We start from the raw sequence: 20,472 nt of genomic DNA on the forward strand, positions 1-20,472 counted from the left end.
AGGCCTGTACATTTGGCCTCAAGGAAATCAGCAGAAGGAACACTGTGTGTAAGATGGCAGCTACAACTGATTCATCTCTGTGATTTCTACTCTTGCCTCCCTTACAATTTAGAGCAACCCCTCCCCACCAGCATTTTACCCTCCTCCCCCTTCCATACTTCAAGGAAATCATGTGGGATCAAAATGCTCAGCCAAAATCTAAACATTTTGTTCTGATTTTATTAGGAACAATAAAGCAATATAAAACACTCTGAAGTTCTTTCAGAATGGGAATCTGTAACATTTCTTTGGGGAAGTGTCAAAATGAGATGAGTCAGCATCACTGGAGCATTTTTCCCCAATTTTCCTCCCAAATGAAATTTCAGTACAAGATCATACTGCATCCCAACACTGACAGACCACTGCTGACAAAGGGGAACGTCCCATGCCTGCTCTTCCAGCTGGTGTTAGGTGGAACATAGCACATTCCTAAATATCCCACGCAACCAAGGCTAAGAGAAGGCACTTCTTATTGAAGCATACTTATTCTTTGTAATTTGCACTGCTATCACATAAGACAAGGAACAGCTGGCTAGGAAAACAGGATTAGGCCCTGCTGTTACTGATTTTGTCCTCTGAACTGTCTCTTGCTTGAATAGGCAAAAGCTAAGTCTGACCTAATATTCCAGACGTCGATACAAGGTGCAGAGCAGCACCCTCCCCATGGGAGCCCCGCTGTGGTGCTGTGCTAGGAAAGTTCAGAGAATACAGGTCCCTCATCAGGATGCCAGACAGGAAAGCTGCCCCCAAAAAGCCACAGTACTGCACTGTCCCAGCTCTCCTTATCTGACAAGCAGTCCAGCTAAGCGAGGTTGTACCCATTGCTAGCTCTCACAACATCCTGAATAACCCCTGAGCTAGTGCGGGCCAGCACTGGTCCTGCCCGACTTCCACCAGTTACACACAGGACGAGGGAGCTCGCTCCGCTGGGGTGAAAGGGAAACTGCACCCTCGAAGAGCTCCCGAGAGCCAAGCAGAGCAATGTGGGCAGCAGCACCTCACCAAGGGAAAAGGGACCACTTTGCTATTGATAGTCGTGTTTACAAGTTTCCATGCTACAAGCGTGGCATGCCAGGGTGCCCGCCAGGAGCTGTATTTTAGGAACATTCGATGCAAGGCAGGAATCTGCTCCCAGGGGCTGGCAGTCCTCAGCACAGCTGCTTCCCTGAGCATCCATTTTGTTCCCTCCATATTTATGAATAAGCCAGGGGACAGGAGGAGTTTTACATCACCCAGTTAATGCCTTCATTCAGCGAGCCCCTTTAAACAGCAGAAGAGCAGATACTCTGGAGGGAAATTAAAAGCACATTACATTGTGCTTTGCCCTTGGAGACATTTCATTCTCTCCACTGACCTGGCTCCCTAATGAGGCATGTAAACTAGGGAATCCCCCCAGCAAGTGTGCTTGCTTGCAAAGTTTGCAAAAGGAACACATCCAGGATACCTGCCTGGCCTATCGGTACTTCTGACTGAATCAACTAGCACCACTGGTGGTCAAATAGGAATTAAAAGAAATGGCATTGGCAGGAGCAGGTTTAACACCCCAAGCTTATTAGGGGAGAGAATGCAGCACTATTGGTTCCAGCTCCTGACCTTGAAATGATGTAAATAAGAGCACAGCAACCCTAGAGGAGTTGTAGCAAAATAGTTATAAGCATTGCAAGCAGATTAAAAAAAATACAGTTAATATACATACTTTCCCAGATGCTTGTTTATTATTATGCAAGACATGTTTATTATGCAAAATGATAGAGGAGGAAAAAAAAAAAAAGCAGAGAAAAAGAAAATGCAAAGACACACTGAGCTCTTAACATGACTTGGGTTTTTTCAATGCTGCCTTGGTTTTTTTGGGTTTTTTTGTTTTTTTATTGTGCATCATCATTCCCTTATTAGCAGGAATCTTTGAAGTGATTCAAGCTCTAATTTCAGCATTTCAAACTCAAAGGTTTATACTGTAAAGCCATACTGAGCTCTTGTAAGCGACCCATTTTTTTTCCTCTGTATTCTGTATCTCTGCTAGGGTTTTCTCAGTCTTTCCAATAAATTATGTATCACGATTTGCCATTTCAAAAATAATTAGAACTCCAAGTTAAACAACAAGGAATATCTGAGCGCAGTACATTTTGGAAGAGAAGTGTTATGCACTTGGGGCAAAACCAATCCCAGCTGTACCACCACTGAATTATACATATCATCATATTGAGAGCTGCAATTTCAGTGTACTTGGAGTGATTGGGTGGGCCTGTAGAGGCTGCTTCAGGAGAACCAGGTTTACCTCTCAGGCAAACCACTTTGCAGGCACCCCCTTCCCCATGCCCCTGTGAGTTGTTGCAGCACGGGTAACGGAGAGAAAGCTGTGCTCCAAGGAGAGAAACTTCACAGAGAAAGGTTATACCAGAGTAGGAATTAATTTGGTGGTGGAACTATTAACTCCAGATAGAGACAGGAGAGCATGTTCTGTGTCTTCTCCCGTTACGATTAGGCTGTAAACTCACTGGAGCAGGACGTACCTCTTTATCCTGTTTCTCTCTCCTCTGCAACAACCAGCCTTTGGTCTCAGCTTCCCAAGCCCTAAGACAGTACAAATAATACCCACTGCTCTTCATTCATTCTGTATATTTTTACTTTGGCATAAAATGCTAGCAGTGGATCCTCAGGAGAGTCATGTCACACCGCAGAACAGGTGCCGATAAAAACATTTGTGCACCATCAGGGAATTTACAGCTGCTCTACATTACAAGAAATCAAATGGGAACACACCAATGACTCTGCAAGCTTGCTATGAAGACTGTGTTTTGCATCCTACTGTCTGCAAAGTCAGGTGCCTCAGACCAACACCTGATTTTCTTCCCTACTAAGCACCTAATTCCCCAGCGGACCTCAGAAGTAGCAATAAGCTAGACTGGGGGAAGAAAAAAACAAACAAACAAAAAAATCAGGTATCTAGTGTAAGTAAATAATGCACAAAAGTCACAAGCATCTGCTTCCCAAGCAAGGAGACTTTGCTATCTAATGCATTTAGGACTCTGATGTTGGCTGGGGATCTATGGTTGGCTTCAACCCAGCAACCCAACCCCACACTGTCCCTACCTATCCCTAACTGAAGAGATGAGGAAACTCATTGTTAAAGGTATCGATGTGGCTGAGCACATAGCAGTGTCTTGCATGTTTCTGCAAAGAGCCTTCTCACCAAGTTTGGCTTTAGAGGACCCCACTCAGCCCTGCTTTTGTGCTGATTGGCACCAGGAAGACTTTTTCCAAGGGCTGGTTATTCTAAACCCATTCATTCAACAGCCCATTGGCCCAAACTCAGGAGGAGCTGGCACAAACCATCTCTGAGACCAGGCTGATAATAGCCTCTGGTTTGATCCAGGGCAGAGAACGTCAGCCAAAGTCTCAGCTGACACACACAGATTAAATATCATAAAAAAACCCCCACCACCAAACAAAACCAAAACAAACACACACTGATGTGTTCAGTTTCAGCCACAATCTGGGCTCAAGACGAAAAAAAAACAAACAAAAAACCACCACCCAAAAAACCTCCCACTTCCCTGGACAGTTATATTTTATCTGAAAGCAGTCCTGGGCTTGAGGGTGTTACAAGAAGTCCTCACAGGGCTAGGCCTGGGACAGAGAGCAGGGGAGGCAGCCAAGCAGCAGAAAAAGTTCATTTGTCAATGGATCTGTGTGAGTGAACAATACCTATGGGGAATATTGACCCATTTTTTCAGAAATTCTTCAGAAATGGCTAGTGAAAAAAATAGGTACATGCACAACACCAACAGAAACTGGGCTGAGACAGAGCAAAGCTGTAGTTTAGGATCTGCTAAGCAAAGGGACAGGGACAATGTGTCCTTTGGTGTGGGCAGCAATCAGGTCCAGGCGGCAGGGCTGGGGGCCCTGCTCACCCTAGAGAGGAACAGACTGTCAAGTCCTGCCAAAGCAATTCCCCAGCACAGTCTTCAAGACTGACACAGCCATGCCAAATGTTGGAGTGGGATCCCAGCACCACAAAGAAAGCTGCAGCATCCAAAAGAGACTGCTTGAAAAGGCTGAGCTCTTTTCACCTATATCCAGTTCATGTATAGGACCCTAGTCTCATCCCTCGTCTTTGACATTATGAGTGGCTTGACCCACACTCCCTGCTCCTAACAGGCTTTATCCACAAATTTTCTTTTTTCTTGCCTTGTGGTCTGCACCAAAGCACAGTGAATTCATTGATTTACTGCTGTAAGACAGAGACAGAGCCACTAGTCAAAACAAGAAGAAAATAGTGTCCAGTGAGTTCCACCTCCCTGGAGTAGAGATGGGCCAGTAGCATCCATTTACTGCAAGCAGAAACCTTGGATCATGTTGGTGAAATGAACAGTTTAACTCTTACTAGTTCAGAGTTGAATGCCATCAAGCCATGAGGTCCACTTCATTAACCACTGGCCATCACGGTACATCCTTAGCCTTCGCCGATTAACTGTCCTACTTAAGACAGGCACACTTGCTGGGAATAAGCAGGCCCCATTAAAGCACCCTCATTTGAACACATGTATGATCTGCTGCCTTTTAGGAGACTTCATATGACTAGCAGATGTGTTTCCTGGACACATGGTCCTCCTGCTGCCCACCATCTCTTGGTACATCCTCCCCACCCTCAGTATCATCTCACTACTGCTAGCAAGAGATACTTTGCATCACCTCTAACCTCTCAGCTGTCAAACATCATGTTTCCAACTCTTCATTTCTCCCTCTGCCTGAGCCCCACACCTTTCCCACCCTTGCACTATTTGCTCAGAAAATGCTGACCCCACATTGCTCCAAAAAGACCCCCGCCAGGCTGGATGTGGCTCTGTGACATACACTGCTTTCCTGCAGTCCTCATTTTTGGGGCACCAGTGGTACAAGGAGCTTCAGTGCTGGGCCAAAACCCTGTATGCCAGCACTGCACAGCACAGGCTAAAACATTGGTCCTGACCCCCCAACTATGTGCCTAGAGGGAAGCACACACAATAATGCAGTACCACACCATGCTTGGTATTACCTTTAGGACTCTGATAGCTTTACAAAAAGAGGAAGTTTTCATTGTTAGTAAACAATGTAATTTATTTAGAAGCAGTCATTTATGTTTACTGGGCTATGAAAGAACAGGAAGCGTCTGGCATCCACAGAGATCCAGATTGATCTCTCTGTCTTCTCTTGACAAGCAGCCAGTTTTGAGACCTATCTCGCCAGGCATACTAACACATTCACTTGCCATTTTCTACCCTGAGCCACTGGGGAGACAGAGCTTTGTTACCTCCCGAGGGAAAGGGGGAAATCCCAACCATGTGAGTAGTTTAAAACTGACCAGAAAAGAAGATGGATGGTAAGAGTTAGGAAAAATTGCGTAGGAGCAACTGAAACTGTTGTCCTTTCAGTGGTCCTATCTCAATTCTCACATACGCTTTTAAAGCAAAGTAAATGCCTAGATGAGTAGAATTGCTGCACTGTAAGTTTACACAAAGGCAGACGAGATTAGAATCTTGGCTATACACTTTAAAGATATCATAACTACAGAAATGAGAAGTGTATTATTAGCTATCACTTTTTACTATGTAGAACTAGAGCAAAGTTATTTGATGCATAAAAAATTCTGGCAAAGGGCTGCCATATTTAATAAATCACTGAATCAATTATTCACTGTGAAAATCAATTACTTACTTCAAATGAGAATCTTATGAATAACCTCATGCCCTTTCATGCCATCTAAGAAAGTTATAGGGGAATTAGTCAGTAAAAAATGCCTCACTTATCTTTTATGTGCATTAAAAAGACCACACAAATACAGGGAAACTCTGCTCCGCTGAAGCACTCTGCCAACAGAATAGTCCGGAACCATCTTAATGAAGTCAGGGTATTGCTGTGGATTTACACTGCAGTCAAAAGCAGAGTATGACCCACTGGGGCACCACCTACGATCAGTCATCCAGGCACAATTCAGAAGCAATTCCATTCAGTCCATGCCATTTCACAAATGGGAAACCAGAATATAACCAGCCAACCACACAACCTCCTCTACAACGTGACCTACATTAATTAACTACTCAAAGGAACACAAAGTATATCTTCACAGGTCAGGAAATACTGCCACAAATCCCTGTGGAGACACTTTAAAGTGAATATTGCATGGCCTTGCAGCAGCTCCCCTGTTCCTGCTTTTAAAGGTTTGCTGATACATGACCATTTTCAGAAAAAGCTTCAAGTCCTAATACAGTCTTTTCCCTCCCACCTACAAACCACTCCAGGAACCCAACAGTGCAAAATACTTACTGAGCTGTAGAGATATCCCTCAGCATTCATGGCAACGTACAGACCTGCCTTCACCCCTTGGATTGCCACCACACGAAGACCCACAGGAATTAGATTGAAAAGGGCTGCAGAAGGAAAAGAAAAGCAAAGGTTATGGAGACATGACGCTGCATGGTCACTGCTGCTTTTTCCCGCAGGGCCAGCCCACCCCACTCCTGACTCTTAACAAAAGATACTGAACTAGAATCAAACGTCCTGCTTCCAGCTAGAGGAAAGGTCTGCAGCCACAGGGCCAATGCTGAAATGAGATTTTTAAAAGTACTGAATGTGGCTGCCTCCCAAAAGCCTTAACACACCCTTCAGTCTGTCTGATCACTGCCTTTGCAATGCCAAGGGCTCATACGTGCACTCACGCTAGCGCATCTCAACAGCTTTCCGTGGGCCAGCTGAGCTGTGGTAACTGCACACATACACGTCTTTGCCCATGGCAAACACAACTTAGTTTAGTTCACCCTGAAACAGATTTAAGCCTAGTCACACTTTTTTGCATTTGCCATATGCTAAGAGAGTATACTGACAGCAACCATGGCCAGAAGGATGCAAATTAACTTGACTGTGTGTCTGCCCCTGTGATCCCTGCTGTCAAGGGAATGAAGAAACTCAGGAAGATATAGTGCTCCACACCAGGACCTGAGCACTGCTCTTCATTCAGAAGCAGCACTAGATAAGACAGAAGAGGACAAGACCTTTCAATAGTCAATTTTACTGCAATCTTATTGATGAAAGCATTGCTACCACTTCCTCCCAATTAATTACTTTATTGCTTGATTCCAAGTAGACCCTGTATCTCACTGAAAGACCTTTCACATGAGCATATACATTTACGTACTGTCAGGCTTTTGCTACATTTCTAACAGAATGGGCTCAAAGAGGAGAGGACTGTCAGCACTGATAGACTGAGCACTGAAGCATTAGCATGGCTTTGTTTCCACTGAGATTTATAGGATAAGAGTATCCAGATGTTGTAGGATCCCTTGTGCTTCAGCTTACAGAGAGCTAACTGGACCTTGTCCCAGGGAGCTCAGGATATAGAAAGATGGGCACAGGGTCGGGCAGAAATGTGAGCACAAATGCAATGGAAATACTTCACTCAAGGTCTTTTCCTGCACTACTGCCCTGAAAGGAGTATTTTTTCTGGTTCCCTAGTCATGAGGTCAGACTGGCCCTTCCACATTCATGAAGCATTTCTCATGGCTTGTTAATGCTCACTTATTTGCAAAAGCCTGCTTGAAACGTCTCAAGAGCTTTGGGGTGTTCAAATTAGCCCAGGGGAGACCTGTGAATGGGCAGAGTGCAGTGTCAGAGCACGCAGTGAAGCATTCCTATTTCCCAGCTGACCATTAAGGACATCATCCTCTAGCTGATTCATTTTATAGATCATTTATGAAGTTTTATGCCTGACACATCACATTGGAGAAAGCACAGCACAAAGGGGTCTTCACATAATGGTTCTAGGAGAAATGGTCCTCCTTCTCACTGTGCCATCTCCCAGTCTCTCCTTCCCTTGGAGATGGACCATTGCTGATTTAATATCAGCTGTGAAGGATAAAGCAGCTTTTGCTGAAATGGCCTGTTCAAAATACTATAGCTCCTCAGGCCAGGCTAGTGTTAATCCTGGTATGACAGGAGGGAGTTGAGTCCAGTGCAATATCAGCCCCCCGCCCCAAGGAAACTAGTTAAATATATGTGTACCAGGTAACACACGGATTTAACTCAACCTCAAGATGCTTCCCAAGAACCTCCCTCATGTACAGCCTGTGAATTACTGCAGAGTGGAGGAGACAGAAGTGTGTTTGGATTCCTTTCCAAAGGAAGAACAACATTTATAGCCAACATGGCGGGGGGGGGGGGGGGGGGGAGGGCTGAGGGGGGGGGGGAGAAGAACTGAAACTGTGGCTCTGTGGCTTGATTCTTTCATTAGAGCCAGTGGTTCAGACTACTAAGTCTGAACTGAAGTCCCAGGATTTGTACAATTTCTAAGAGAAAAAGCAGAGCCCAAAAGGTATGTGAAAAGTAATGGGAAACTGTTTACCTTCAACCTGAACTCTTGGTGGATTTGCTTAAAGGTCAGAGGTGGATACCTTTTCAGAAGTAAAACCTGAAAAAAGCACAGGAGACAGAAAGCCACTTTGCTCAAGATATCTAACAGGTGCCTTGGCTGAGCTGGTTTCAGGGTTGTCTCCAAAAAGGGATTAATGAGTCCCAGTTTCACATGAATGCCCTTTTTTCTCACTCAATTCCCAAAGAAGCCTAGATGACTTCCCTCAGTGAGCTGCCTAAAAGGGAGGCACCTCGAGTCTGGTGACAAGAAACCCTACTCTCAGCCCCTTTTCATGCTTTTAAGCACCACATTAAGTAAAAAATCAAAGCACGCGCTGAAGTCTTACAAAAGCCAGTGCTTGTATTTGTGATTTCGTGGGAGGATGTCAACAGATGTATACAGCAAATGAAGTCCAGCCTGGGTATTGGCCTGTGAACAACTGGAGTCAAGGACAGTGCTACTCTGATACTGTCCCCAGATGAGACACACACACTCCAGCGTTAGCTACTCAGCATTGGAGAGCTGCGTTATAGTGTAGTTCTATCATTGAAAAGCTCACTAACCAAAGTAAAGTTATATTTCTATCACTTTCTCACTACCACGAAGGTCTAAAACCCTCTGCAGTTAACAAGTCTATTTATAAGCAATTCCCCTTCCATAATTTTCCCCCCCCACTGAAAAATGGAGCATATTACTGCTAATAATGAAACAAAATGGGCATCATCATTCATTCCCTACAGCCAATTTGTCTTGCATAGAAAACTTGTGACAGACCATTCAGAGCATTCATTAGGCAGCGAGGTGATAATACCCAGAATTACTGTGTGAGAAGTTCTGCGTGGAAACACCCACATGTCTCCAAATTTCTCTCTTTCCACCTACACATGCTAAGGGAGCACAGGAACAATCCTGTTGTGCTCTGTGTTACAGTACCAAGACCGCTGCCAGTTCCCAAGCTCCCTGGGACCCTGCTGCAGACCGTGGTAGCAACATCCACAATCACGGCTTTTAGGCATGGCAGAGCATCTCCTGCAACATACTGCACAGTGGGTGAGCAAGTGGGCAGGCAAACAGAAGGACATGCATCTGACATAGGTAACTAACAGCCAAAGAAGTTTTTGGAAGCAAATGTCTCCCTCTATGAAAAAAGCTGTTTGGGTCAATCAAGACTTCGTAAATTCTCAGAGCAGTTTCTGCACTCAAATCCAGAAATATCTTCGAAGAAGTTGAAACCTTTTGTTATCATGCTTCCAAATGAATGTTTCATCTTGTTTTAGAACAGATTTAAAAGCTTATAAGCTTTATTGTAAGCATGTAAAAATGTGGGGGGGGAAATCCTCAACCAACCTTGAAAGCAAGAGGTCTCTTTTTGTCAGGAAAAAAAATTCTGGTTAACATGAAGCAGCAGATTTAGAAAAGGGGACAAGGACTAACTCTGGTAGAGTTGGACTGGACACAGGGTATGCTGATGTGAAGGAGAAAATTTAACAAATGCTTTTAAAACTCTCTCTACTGCAAATGGTACATTTTCTATGCCATCTGCAACTGCATGGTAAGGACATGCTTTTACTTCATGGGCAGAAGAGAAAAAAAAATTAAGACATTGAATATTTCTGCCTATTTTCCTTCATTAAATCTTACCATTTTCAACCATCAGTAGATTTACACCTGACCCTGCTTATTGATGATCCTACTTTTAGCATGCTCCAGTTCTAAACCCTTTGGTCATAAGTATGTTGTCCACTGTTAATGTTATGGCAGTTTACCAGCTGCATAATCCGTTTTTAAAATCTGAAAGCATACTTAGCTATGGGTCTGTGCTAACTTTTTTACAAAAATGGAAGAGTAAGGCAAGTCATGTGATCTATAAGACGTGGTCCATATGCTCAGCTAATTTAAGCAGTAGTAAGCCAGAGGCACTAAACTAATTATACCAGGTGATTTGTTCTGGTGCAAGATATTTGTGCTGCACATGAATAAGGAAGAACTAATGGAGGATGCAATAGGCAACAGCAGCCTCAGTGCACCATGAGATGGGGAGGTTTAAAATCCTGATGGGAGTGAGGAAGGCTGCTATGATCAAGAGGATGCGTTGCAACATGTATGAGAGAAGAAACTGAGGGAACTGGGTTTGCTTAGCTCAAAGAAGGGAAAAGCCAGAGACAAACTCTTCTCAGAGGAACACAATGAAAGGACAAGAGACATTAGACAAAAGCCTCAGGAAGAAATTATGACTAGATATAAAGAAAATTCTCTAGAATGAGAATAGTGCAGCACTGGAACCAGAGATGTTACAAAGCTATGGAATAGCTCATTCCTGGAGACATTAGAAACAACTGGACAAGGCTCTGTGCAACTGAAGATAACCCAGCTCCAAGTAGGATGTCGGACTGGAGACATCCAGAGGTTTCCCCACTCTCAATCTTTTCGTGTTTCTGGCTGGAAAGCCCCAAACAATATCCTAGATATGCTGGGCTGTTTCCACCTGCTCAGTACAGCTGACCTATCCTTTACGTACTGTCCATTTGCTGAGGCTTTTCAGACATTCAGCAGGATTATGCTGGCAAACAAAGAAGTCCAGTTGCTCTCAAGAAGAAGGGGCCTTACCCTGCTCAGCCCAGGAAAGAGCCATCACAATGCAAGCAGACAGCAACAGTCTGCCCTGAAAGACTATTTGAGTTCACTGGAGTTGGAAGGAAGAGATATTGCCCCAAATTCAAGTTCATATATAACATTACTAAGAACACAAACAAGTGCCTCACACACCATGAAACTATGCTCCGATTAGAAGAAAATTCTTCATATATCCCAATCCAAGTAGGCAGAGAATCTGTCTTCTTGCTAACATTAAGATGGCGTGCCTTTAACTGCATGGTATAAGGAACAGATGTCCCAAGCGCTGTTTCGCGGGAAACTGGCTGGATGCCCATTCAAATGCCATTAGAACTTGGCTTCTGGGTTTTTTTTCTTTTTCTTTAAGTGAGAGGAGGTGGAAAATAAATGCCATCAGCCTCTCAAGAACACACATAAAATGGGCACCAAATAATTAATTTAAAAATTGCTTAAATATTAGCAGTTCCTCTTATATAAATAACTGGATTTTTATTAGAACTTTTAATTGCATCAGACGTATCTGAGGGACATGTCGTGTCTCATTTTAAACATTTATTTTGCCAGAGTAAACCAACCTAATGTATTCCATGAAAATTAAGCTTCCTTTCGTAATGCTAATTTGAATAATCAGTGTGTGGCTACAGAACACAGAGCAATGTATGGAACACGGTGTTCGCTGTGTATTTAACTGTGGTAAGATGGCTTCTGCATGGAGAACAGATGATCATCCAGGATGGGAAAGATCCTGCTGTAGCCATCAAGATTGCCCTTCTCTGCCAGTGGATGCAAGTTAAGCAACCCCTCTCCAAGGATACGAAAATATTATTTATCTAGTCTTTGAGTTTTGCCCTTGCACAGAAATAATGCACAGACTTCTGACTGGCTAGTCAAGAATCTTCTGGAGAGGCATTTTAAAACAGAAAACATCAGTGAAGTAAATCTGTAAGCTGCTCACTTAGACAAGCAAGTTCTGACTTTTTTTCTGGTCAAAAATGGAGATGTTTGGAGGAACAGAAAAGGAAAAAAAAAGTCAGTATGCTTTATTTTGTCATTTCAAAAGTGAAAAATGTGATTTTGTTTTGAAGCTATAACTGGAAGCTTCATATAATATAAAATGTTGACTCAAACTGAAGATTTATAAGAGAGCATGTTGTAAAAAGTTAAACAAAACTGAATAAAGCACATTCCCCATTTCATTTTCAGGAGCCAAATATTATCAGGTTGGATTTTTAACTCTTTTGATATCCCCTGATCTCAGGGGATGGGTAATTCTTTGGCTTCAGTCTTCTCTCAAAAACTTCACTAAACTTTCCAACATAGCCCATGACTTTGAGCAAGTGGCTTGGCACACTTCAGCTAGATGCCTCCTGTCCCACCAAGCTGCCAAGGCAGGGCTGCCATCTCACCAGATAAATTTACACTCTAGAAGTGCCCTTCAGCCCATCTATTTCCGATTAAGAAGACTGGGTGGAAGTGACTCACAAGTACTCAGCACCTTGCCAAACTGACCTCTAACATTTCTGATGGGATATATAAATAAGAGCTGTTTGGGCAATTGGGGCCCAACCTTAACCATGGGGACTTGGGAGGTTCCCCTGCACCCACCAAGGTGCAGCCAGCAGCAGCTTCCCTCATCTTCCCTCCCAGCCTGAAATATTGCAGAACTGCTCTTACATTTTATTCTCCTCCACTGTTTACCTAAATTCATCCGTGCTTCCACTTAAGCCCATTACTGTGTTGTTCAGTCCTCACTGATAGATGAGGGTAATGAATCCCTGTCATCTCTAGCAGCTCTTCCCATGTCATTAACAAATAGGCCTCCAATGGGATTTTCTGCAGATTGAGAACACTCTATACCTTCTTTCTTTAAGAAAAAGCAGCTAATACAACCCAACACTGGGTCATTACTCACCCACTAAAGCCCACTGAACTCATCCCATGTGTTGGTGTCTGCCTGAGAAAAATCACAAGGCCAGACTCTTCTTGCACAAAGAGACCTGCTCAGTCTCTCATGGAGTAAAAGTACATGCGTAGAGGTCCACAGATTCTCCTTCTCCAACATCAATTGCTGTCATTGCAATTTGTGGTATTTCATTTGTTCAACACCAGCACATGAAAAAGGGGACTAAAACCCAACACTCGCATCTGCTACAGGCTGAGTTTCTGGTGAACACAGCCTCTCGGGTCATTTCACAAGGGCTTTGCCAGCCTCCCACAATTTCAGTTGCCATCTTCCCAAAACTCCTCTCATGCATGGACACGAGCCCTGAGCTGGCTGCAGCAGAGCAGCCCCACCACACATAACACTCCTGCCACAGCACTCTGCCAGCTTCTTGGGGACAGGGCAAGCACCATGGATGTAGGGTTGCAGCCACCTTGCACCCTTGTCCAAGTGCATCTTCACAGGACAACGTCAATGCCCTGCTATGTGTGCTGCAGCACTGCAGACAGCCCTCACCTGCAGCCCAGGCCCTGCCTTCCTGAAGGAATGATGCCTTCAATCCAGCTAGGACCTTCTTTGAGTTAGAACAAGATTTGTCCCCAAATTAGGTAGGTTCCTCCTTTCACAAAGTACATGAAGATTGCTTCCATCAATCCCACCACACAGATGAACTTCTGTTCATCCCTAGTAATGACTAGGAAGACACCTTCCATGCTGGACAGGCTAGATACAATGTCCCTTCAGCAGCGGTACAGGGAGCTTCAAACCAACATAGGATGACACAAATGAAGACTTGAGTGCAGTTTGTGGCACCAAGGATCTGAGCTTATTACTGTCCACTCAGAAGCATCAGTCTGACACCTACAAAATTAAGAGATGCTGTAGAAAATATCCTGAACCTTTTTTAACCTTTTGAAGGAGCTTTGGTATTGACAAAACTACTTCTTTTGCAAAAGGAAGACTGGCTACTGCTTTGCCTTTTTTTTAAGCCAATATGGCTCCTGCACACAAGCATCATTTTTAAACCTGCATCACTTTGCTGCACTTTGCTGTCCTTTGTTGGACAGCATGAACCCAACCCCTTTGAACACGTTTTTGGAAGATGAGTTCCTTTGGAAAGGTCATTCAATACCCTCAACCTTTACACTAGCCTCAAAGCACTAGACTTTAGTGAACAGCTGGTTTTCTCCAGCCTGGAAATTCCTGATGCTTGCTGAATTTTTCAGGATAAAATAGTGAAAACAATTTTCTCCTCTTCTCCTTGGAGAGAGAATTCCCCATATCCTTTACCCACGTGGCATGTGTATAAATATAATCTCCTTTCTCTTCTGGCAGCAATTCAAATCATGGGTTTTATTCTCCACCCCACCCAGATGGCAGTTACAGAATCGGGGCAGGAGGGAAGAAGATCGGAGAGGAAACATATGAAATTATACAGGCAAGATTTAAAGGGGAAGGATAGATAGAAAAAATGTGCAGAAAACAGCTGGCTTCTTCCTAATTTGATCTTTTCAAAAATAAAGCTACACAAGTGAGACCCACTAGGTGATGCATTTGATTGTAATTGGGTTGCAAAACAGGCTAATTTTTCTTACTGTAGTCGCTGTTTTCGTCCTTGGTCCCATCAATTGTACCATCTGGGTGCATCTGCAGGAAGTATTCCTGCTGGCTGAATAACCTTGTCACAATTCCTTTCAGCTGGGGTTCTGCAAAAAAAATTATTATTATTAGATATACCAAGTAGCAAGAGACCCAATTTGCTTGGCCCCCATTAAGCCCTGAGTAAATGTAGAAGTGCTTGGCAGATAAGACAGCTTTCTGTGATTCCTTTCAAGCATGGTTGTAAAATATTCATATATACATAGATGTACAGGCAAATAAAATTGAGATCAGATGAGCAGGTAAAATGCAATGCATAGTTGGTGCAGCAGAAAGTAACAGATTTATGGAACATCACTTCACTGAAAGTTAGCTACCAAATGAAAGTCTTTAGACAGCTTATGTATTCTGGATATGCCACTCGTTCAGAAGAATATTTGCTAGCAGTGTTGGAAAGAATTTGCTTATTGTTTCTTATTCAGCCTGTGAAGCCAACTACCTTGTTTTCTGTATGGTTGATTCCCTATCATGCAGTTCCAGTTTTATGCCAATGAAAATCTATTTAAATCACTGGTATTATAGTGGTGTAAAACCAAAGTAACTGAGTGCTGAATCAGGCTGCATGAGTCCAACTGTGTGGGAATCAGGGAGCAAAATCCTAAAAGGAACAGATGCAAGACACCTCCAAAAATGACCTCTGAAGCACTTATGGGCACCTTAAAACGCCTCTGTTTCAAAATCCCGCATGTTCCTCCCTCCCAAAACATGTGCCACACTCTGGTAGATGAGAATCACTCTTTGCCTCTAGCAGGGTCCTTTCCCAGCCCCTGTACATCATGAGCCAGCCACGGACTGGCTAGGGACTTCCTTATTGCCTCTGCAACATTTTATACCTGTGCTGAAGAGGAAAAAGAAAACAAAAAAAAGCAAAAGCAATTTGAACTTCACATGACAGAGGTCTGCAACATTACTGCCTGTCTCCTTGCCGTCCAACTGATCAAACACAAATCAAGTGGTCAAAAATAAATTCAATTTTAATCATGCAAGTCTTACAATTTGTCACAGGCATTGCTTCTGGAAAGCAAGCTAGCTGGCTACACGTGAACAGACACACTAGCTGAATGGCAGAGATCTTCCTTGTGTGACAGCAGTTTGTGGTTTTATGTGACCACCCACCAAAAGTAAATAAATAAGACCTAGTTATTGCTGGCTCAATAGACAGGAAAAAATCCAGTGTAGCATACCAAAATCTTGTCAGCCTCCCATCTTTCATGCCTCTAGTGAGGCTGTTTAATAAGCCATAGTCCTTATATAACTCCAGTCACGTTGTGTGTTAAGTGTTTCCATTAGGAGCCCTCATCTCTAACGATTTTGCACTGCGCTGTACAACTTCCATTTGAGGACAGCACTCAGCCTGCACTTCTGCACAGGCAAACCCCCCTGCAGCAAGCAGGGACCTTGGATGCAGACAGGCTGCAGGTGCAAAGGATTTCAGCTTCACCAACCCCTCCACCAGTCAGGGAGAATCAGGTACTATTTCACAGCTCCAAAAGCCACTGAATCAATCAGTATCAGCTGGTTTCTATGCTGCCTTAAAAAAGTGATTTCATAGCAACAAGAGTGTTGTAGACTGCAGACAGGCTTTCTCCCAGCAAGACAACTCTGGGACAGTGAATAAGTACAATTGTACTGGCCATCTAGTAAGAGCTAGCGTCGGTCAAGCCAACAGATGTCAAACTGAGCCTTAGATTGAGCTAAGTGTTTTGCTTTCTTCTCACCAAAATGAATTATCTATTTTGTTGAAGGCAGAAGCTTAATTTAACTTGCTTTTCTAACAAGCACATCAAAGCTAGAGGCAATGAAAAGCTGTATTCTCAGGCATAGATGACTGCACCACCCTCCTTGAGCCTGTCCCCTTCCTCCCTTTTATCTAATACCACAATAGTAAAGGCACTACTAGGCACTCTCTGATACGAGACCTACGTTTGAGTCCCTGAATGAGTCTTAGCCTCATTTTTACTCTGGTTAAATTTTAGCATTTAAGTACTTTGCACAAAATGAAAGAGCTCCCAGCAGGAGAGATTTAGAAGATGCTCCTGCAGCCTGAGGCTTTCTGTGTGCTAGGGAAGGGGGGAGATCTTGTCTTAAAGCCCCTCAAGGATAAGAGAAGTGGAGATATAAAAAACCCCTGACCTTTTCCCCTTTCTTGGGAAGATAATTTAGCTACAGGATAGAATGACCTTTCCTTCTTCTTTGGGGTGCAAACTATACTTTGATCATGCAAATCACTTTGGAACACATGAAAACCTCTCCCACTTTTACTAAATAGCCTACCAAGTAAAATATAGAGCAAATCTGCTCATCATTAGGAGCTTCATGTCATTTTTAGAGTTTATCAGAACAGCACCCAAGATCCCCTGAGGTCCCCCTGCGTCTTCGCTATAGATGCAAATAACCATTGCAGCAGAAGGCTAAGTGTCACCATAGTAAAACACAGGATAAAGCCCCAGGGTCCCTTTTTGTTACTGATCTGACATAGACAGACAGTCAGGTCTGATTCAAGCTTAACAACTGCCATCTTCATAATCCCAGGCTTTTCTGAGTCAATGCCTGCCTAGGGACAGGTTGGAGGAGAAATGTTGTCTTACATGTGTTTTTTTTTCTGACCTGACCTGGTTTTGCTGAAGTTTGAGGCTCATGCCCAAATTCAAAGTAAAACTCGAAGGGACTGAAGCAGAGAGCTCTCAGCCATACACAAACCCACCACATTCCTCCTGGCCCTAACACAGTCTGACAGCAGCAGTGTTCCTCTCTCTCCTCACTGCACAGATCCTCTTCTGCAAGAGCATCCCTGCTCCCCAGCCTCATTTAGGATGCCCTGCAGCACCAGCAAACAAATGCCTTTTCCAGACACCAAAAGGTCAGAAAGCCCTTTGGAGACATACAGATCTCTTTTCCTGGTTTCTGCATTTCCTTGGGTCTCTTTCTACAGGAGAGAAGCACTGGTGAGCAGCTGCACCTTTGGGTACCTACCTGAATGAAATACAAAAGCAGCATAGAGACATGCATAGCCAGGACCAAGTTCTCTAACACAGAGCACAGCCCAGGAGGGTTAGGGAGTTGCCAGGGCAATGGGTGATTTGCATCACCTAGTACAGCTGTCTCTACACCCGAACTGGGCTCCCTTTGCATCCCAAAAATCAACAGGCAAGCCAGGCCAGGTCCACAGGGTCCTGAAACCACCTGCATCTCTCCACTGATTGCAAAGGGACCAGCTCAAGCACAGCTACACTGGTGACAGCAGCCAGCAGAGTAGCTGCTTCCCACCTCCTGTCTCATGTCTGGGCATAAAATGGGATATTGGGATTTGTCATTCATACAGCAAGCAGTGTGGCTGGGAGGTCTATAGACAAAATTTTAGGCGAAGGCAGCTTTTAACAAGGAACAAGGACTTACCCATCTTTCTCCCCAAAGCTCACTACAGAGTTACTACCTGAAGAGGGAACTGTGTAATCACAGGACAGGATTTTTCCTGCTAGCCCAGAGGAAAACTCCGCACATAACTTTTAAGAGATTCCCTACTTTTGTCATATCATATATTTTAGCACCACTTCTTTCCATCTACAGAGCAATTTTATCACAGTCTTCCAGCATTGCTATCCCTTATGCTGCAGCAATCATGCTGAAAACCTCAGTTTGTAGAAAAATCTCAAAACCAGTAGGTGTCCTTGTCAGTTAAGGATGGTGGGACACCCTGGTAAGTCAGAACAGAAGGCAGAAAGACAATGAAATAGACTGAGAACTTTTCACAGTTTTGCAATTAAAAGAGAGAACAAAACTTCCAGCAGGCAATATTCCCAGTGCTTACCAGGGCACTGGGGAGGGGGCAGAATTAAAATAAAACCCCACAACCTTGATACTTTTATTGTCTAAAGTTCCCTCAATGATATTGCTCCAGACTATAATCAATAAGAGAAAGAAGCAAACCAGAGAAAAAGAAAAAAAAAATGCAGCACAGATAAGTACAAACCCTGCCATGAGCATTTTCTTTCTATAATTCACAGAATTTACCAGGAATCAAACTCAAACCTACTCTCTAACCTCACCCCTATGTAGCAAGGGGGACTCAGATCCTCTTGCTTTTGAAGGAGCAACACTGCATAACACACTTGGGATAAACCTATTCCTCCCACTCAGGCTCCTCCATACAATCTTTTATTTTGCTGTAGGAGCAGCTTTCCCTGCAGAAATGGAACTGAACTAATGTATACAAGAATTCAGCACCAACTTAGTGTCTCCCTAAACACAAAGTCAAATACTTCAGAATGGATTTAAGAAAGAAGTTATAACTGCCTTGATCCCAAAGTACCGACTAAACGAGATTTCCATGCAGTATGGATTCCCAGTGCAGACCCCATGCTAGTAGGATTCCCATATGATATGCAAAGGGATATTTTACCCTTATAAGCAATACTGTTGTACTTTAGGATGCTTACTTTAAAGTTCCTGTTCTGGTTGCTCATACACAGCTGTTCAGGGCTGGGCGGTGCTGGAGAAAGCTCAGTGGACCATCTCCTTATGCAGATGCAGTGAGCTCAAATCCTTCAAATTATGGTGCTCCCAGAAGATGCAGGAGAAGATCATGCCCAGGAAGCATTCCCGACACAACAGGCACAGTCACAGCACAGGCCAATAAGAGTAACAGGGAGCAAGAGCTAAGCCATGGCTCTGTTCCTGGTCTGCAGCATCTGCCAGGCTAGGAGTTTTCCCTAGGGTGAAGACAGCTCTCAGCTGATCACACTTCTTAGAGCAGCCATCCAGTGACCAACTCACTGCACATCCCCTTAAGAGCATCCTACTTACTCCTCCTTCCACAGACCAAACTCACCAGCTCTGCCTGCCCTGCTTTTAACTTTCTGAGCCCTTTAACACAGCTGAGGCTAACTAAATCATGATCTGATTGCTAATCTCCTTGTCTCTACTTAAACGGTAATGTGATGCTGCTATTATTCATTTCAGCTGCCCTGCTGCTGAGCCTTAAAGTCATCTCGGTTCACCATCAGCTGCTGTGCTTCCTGCCTTATTGTACAGCAATTTTCACTCTCCTGGGGCTTGCCCAGGACACGATAGTTGCAGGGTGCTCACACATACTTTGTTTGATCTCCAGGGACATGCTCACAGAAGGCCAGGGAATCATGTCCAAATCAGCTACTCTGCAGAGTCACATCCCTCACCCTCAAACCACAGGCATTGCTGAAGGTATTTGCGTGCTACGGGGAAAAGAGCAAGAGCTCTGGCAGGGATGCTGGCAGAAATGTTTCTTATCAGATATATCACTAGCTCTTTAATGACCTTTTCTTTTAGTTCTGCTATTTAAGGTGAATGCAGAACTCGCCCCGTTAACTGGAAAATGAAAAACACACAAGCAGAATAACTCACCTTAAGGCAGAGAGGAGCTATGACGTTATGCACCAGCGCCACATTTAGCAAAGCCCCACCGAGGGCACTAACTCTTGTGTATTCCCATCAGCAAAGCAGCAGCACAAACCCCTGGGTGAGGAACCCTACACTCTATCAAGTACTGTATGGTAGCTCAATTCGATCCAAACCCTGACCAAGGAATAGGGCACAACACTAATTTCCAGCTGAGACTCCATCGTGGAAGGCAGTCTGCCGCAGCTGCATTTCTTGCAATTCACAGAACACTTCTTATTATGGCAATACGATGACCTGAGGCTGCAGCAAGCCAGACCCCACTTTGCCTTGGGCTGGGAAATGTAAAGGGACTCAACAAGACCCTACTCACAGAAGTCACCTTGATCCGAACTCTCTGAGTTAATGGTAGGGATCTCAGAGGGGCTGCTTTTCAATGATCTCTTGGAAAGATGAAGGGCTT

The 20,472-nt window shown here is 44.0% G+C and overlaps 1 protein-coding gene across 3 annotated transcripts in view; it reads right to left on the bottom strand.

Moving 5' to 3' along the window:
• FGF12 (fibroblast growth factor 12) overlaps positions 1–20,472 on the bottom strand; it is a 237,058-nt gene that overhangs the window by 67,968 nt on the left and 148,618 nt on the right. For all 3 annotated transcript variants that reach the window (XM_030028511.2, XM_030028510.2, XM_030028509.1), the window contains 2 exons: positions 14,573–14,683; positions 6,343–6,446 (listed from right to left, as the gene is read on the bottom strand). In XM_030028511.2, coding sequence (XP_029884371.1) covers positions 6,343–6,446; positions 14,573–14,683 — 215 coding nt within the window. The remainder of the gene's footprint in view (positions 1–6,342; positions 6,447–14,572; positions 14,684–20,472) is intronic.

Source organism: Aquila chrysaetos, chromosome 10 (genome assembly GCF_900496995.4).
Source record: "Aquila chrysaetos chrysaetos chromosome 10, bAquChr1.4, whole genome shotgun sequence".
Taxonomy (NCBI): domain Eukaryota; kingdom Metazoa; phylum Chordata; class Aves; order Accipitriformes; family Accipitridae; genus Aquila; species Aquila chrysaetos.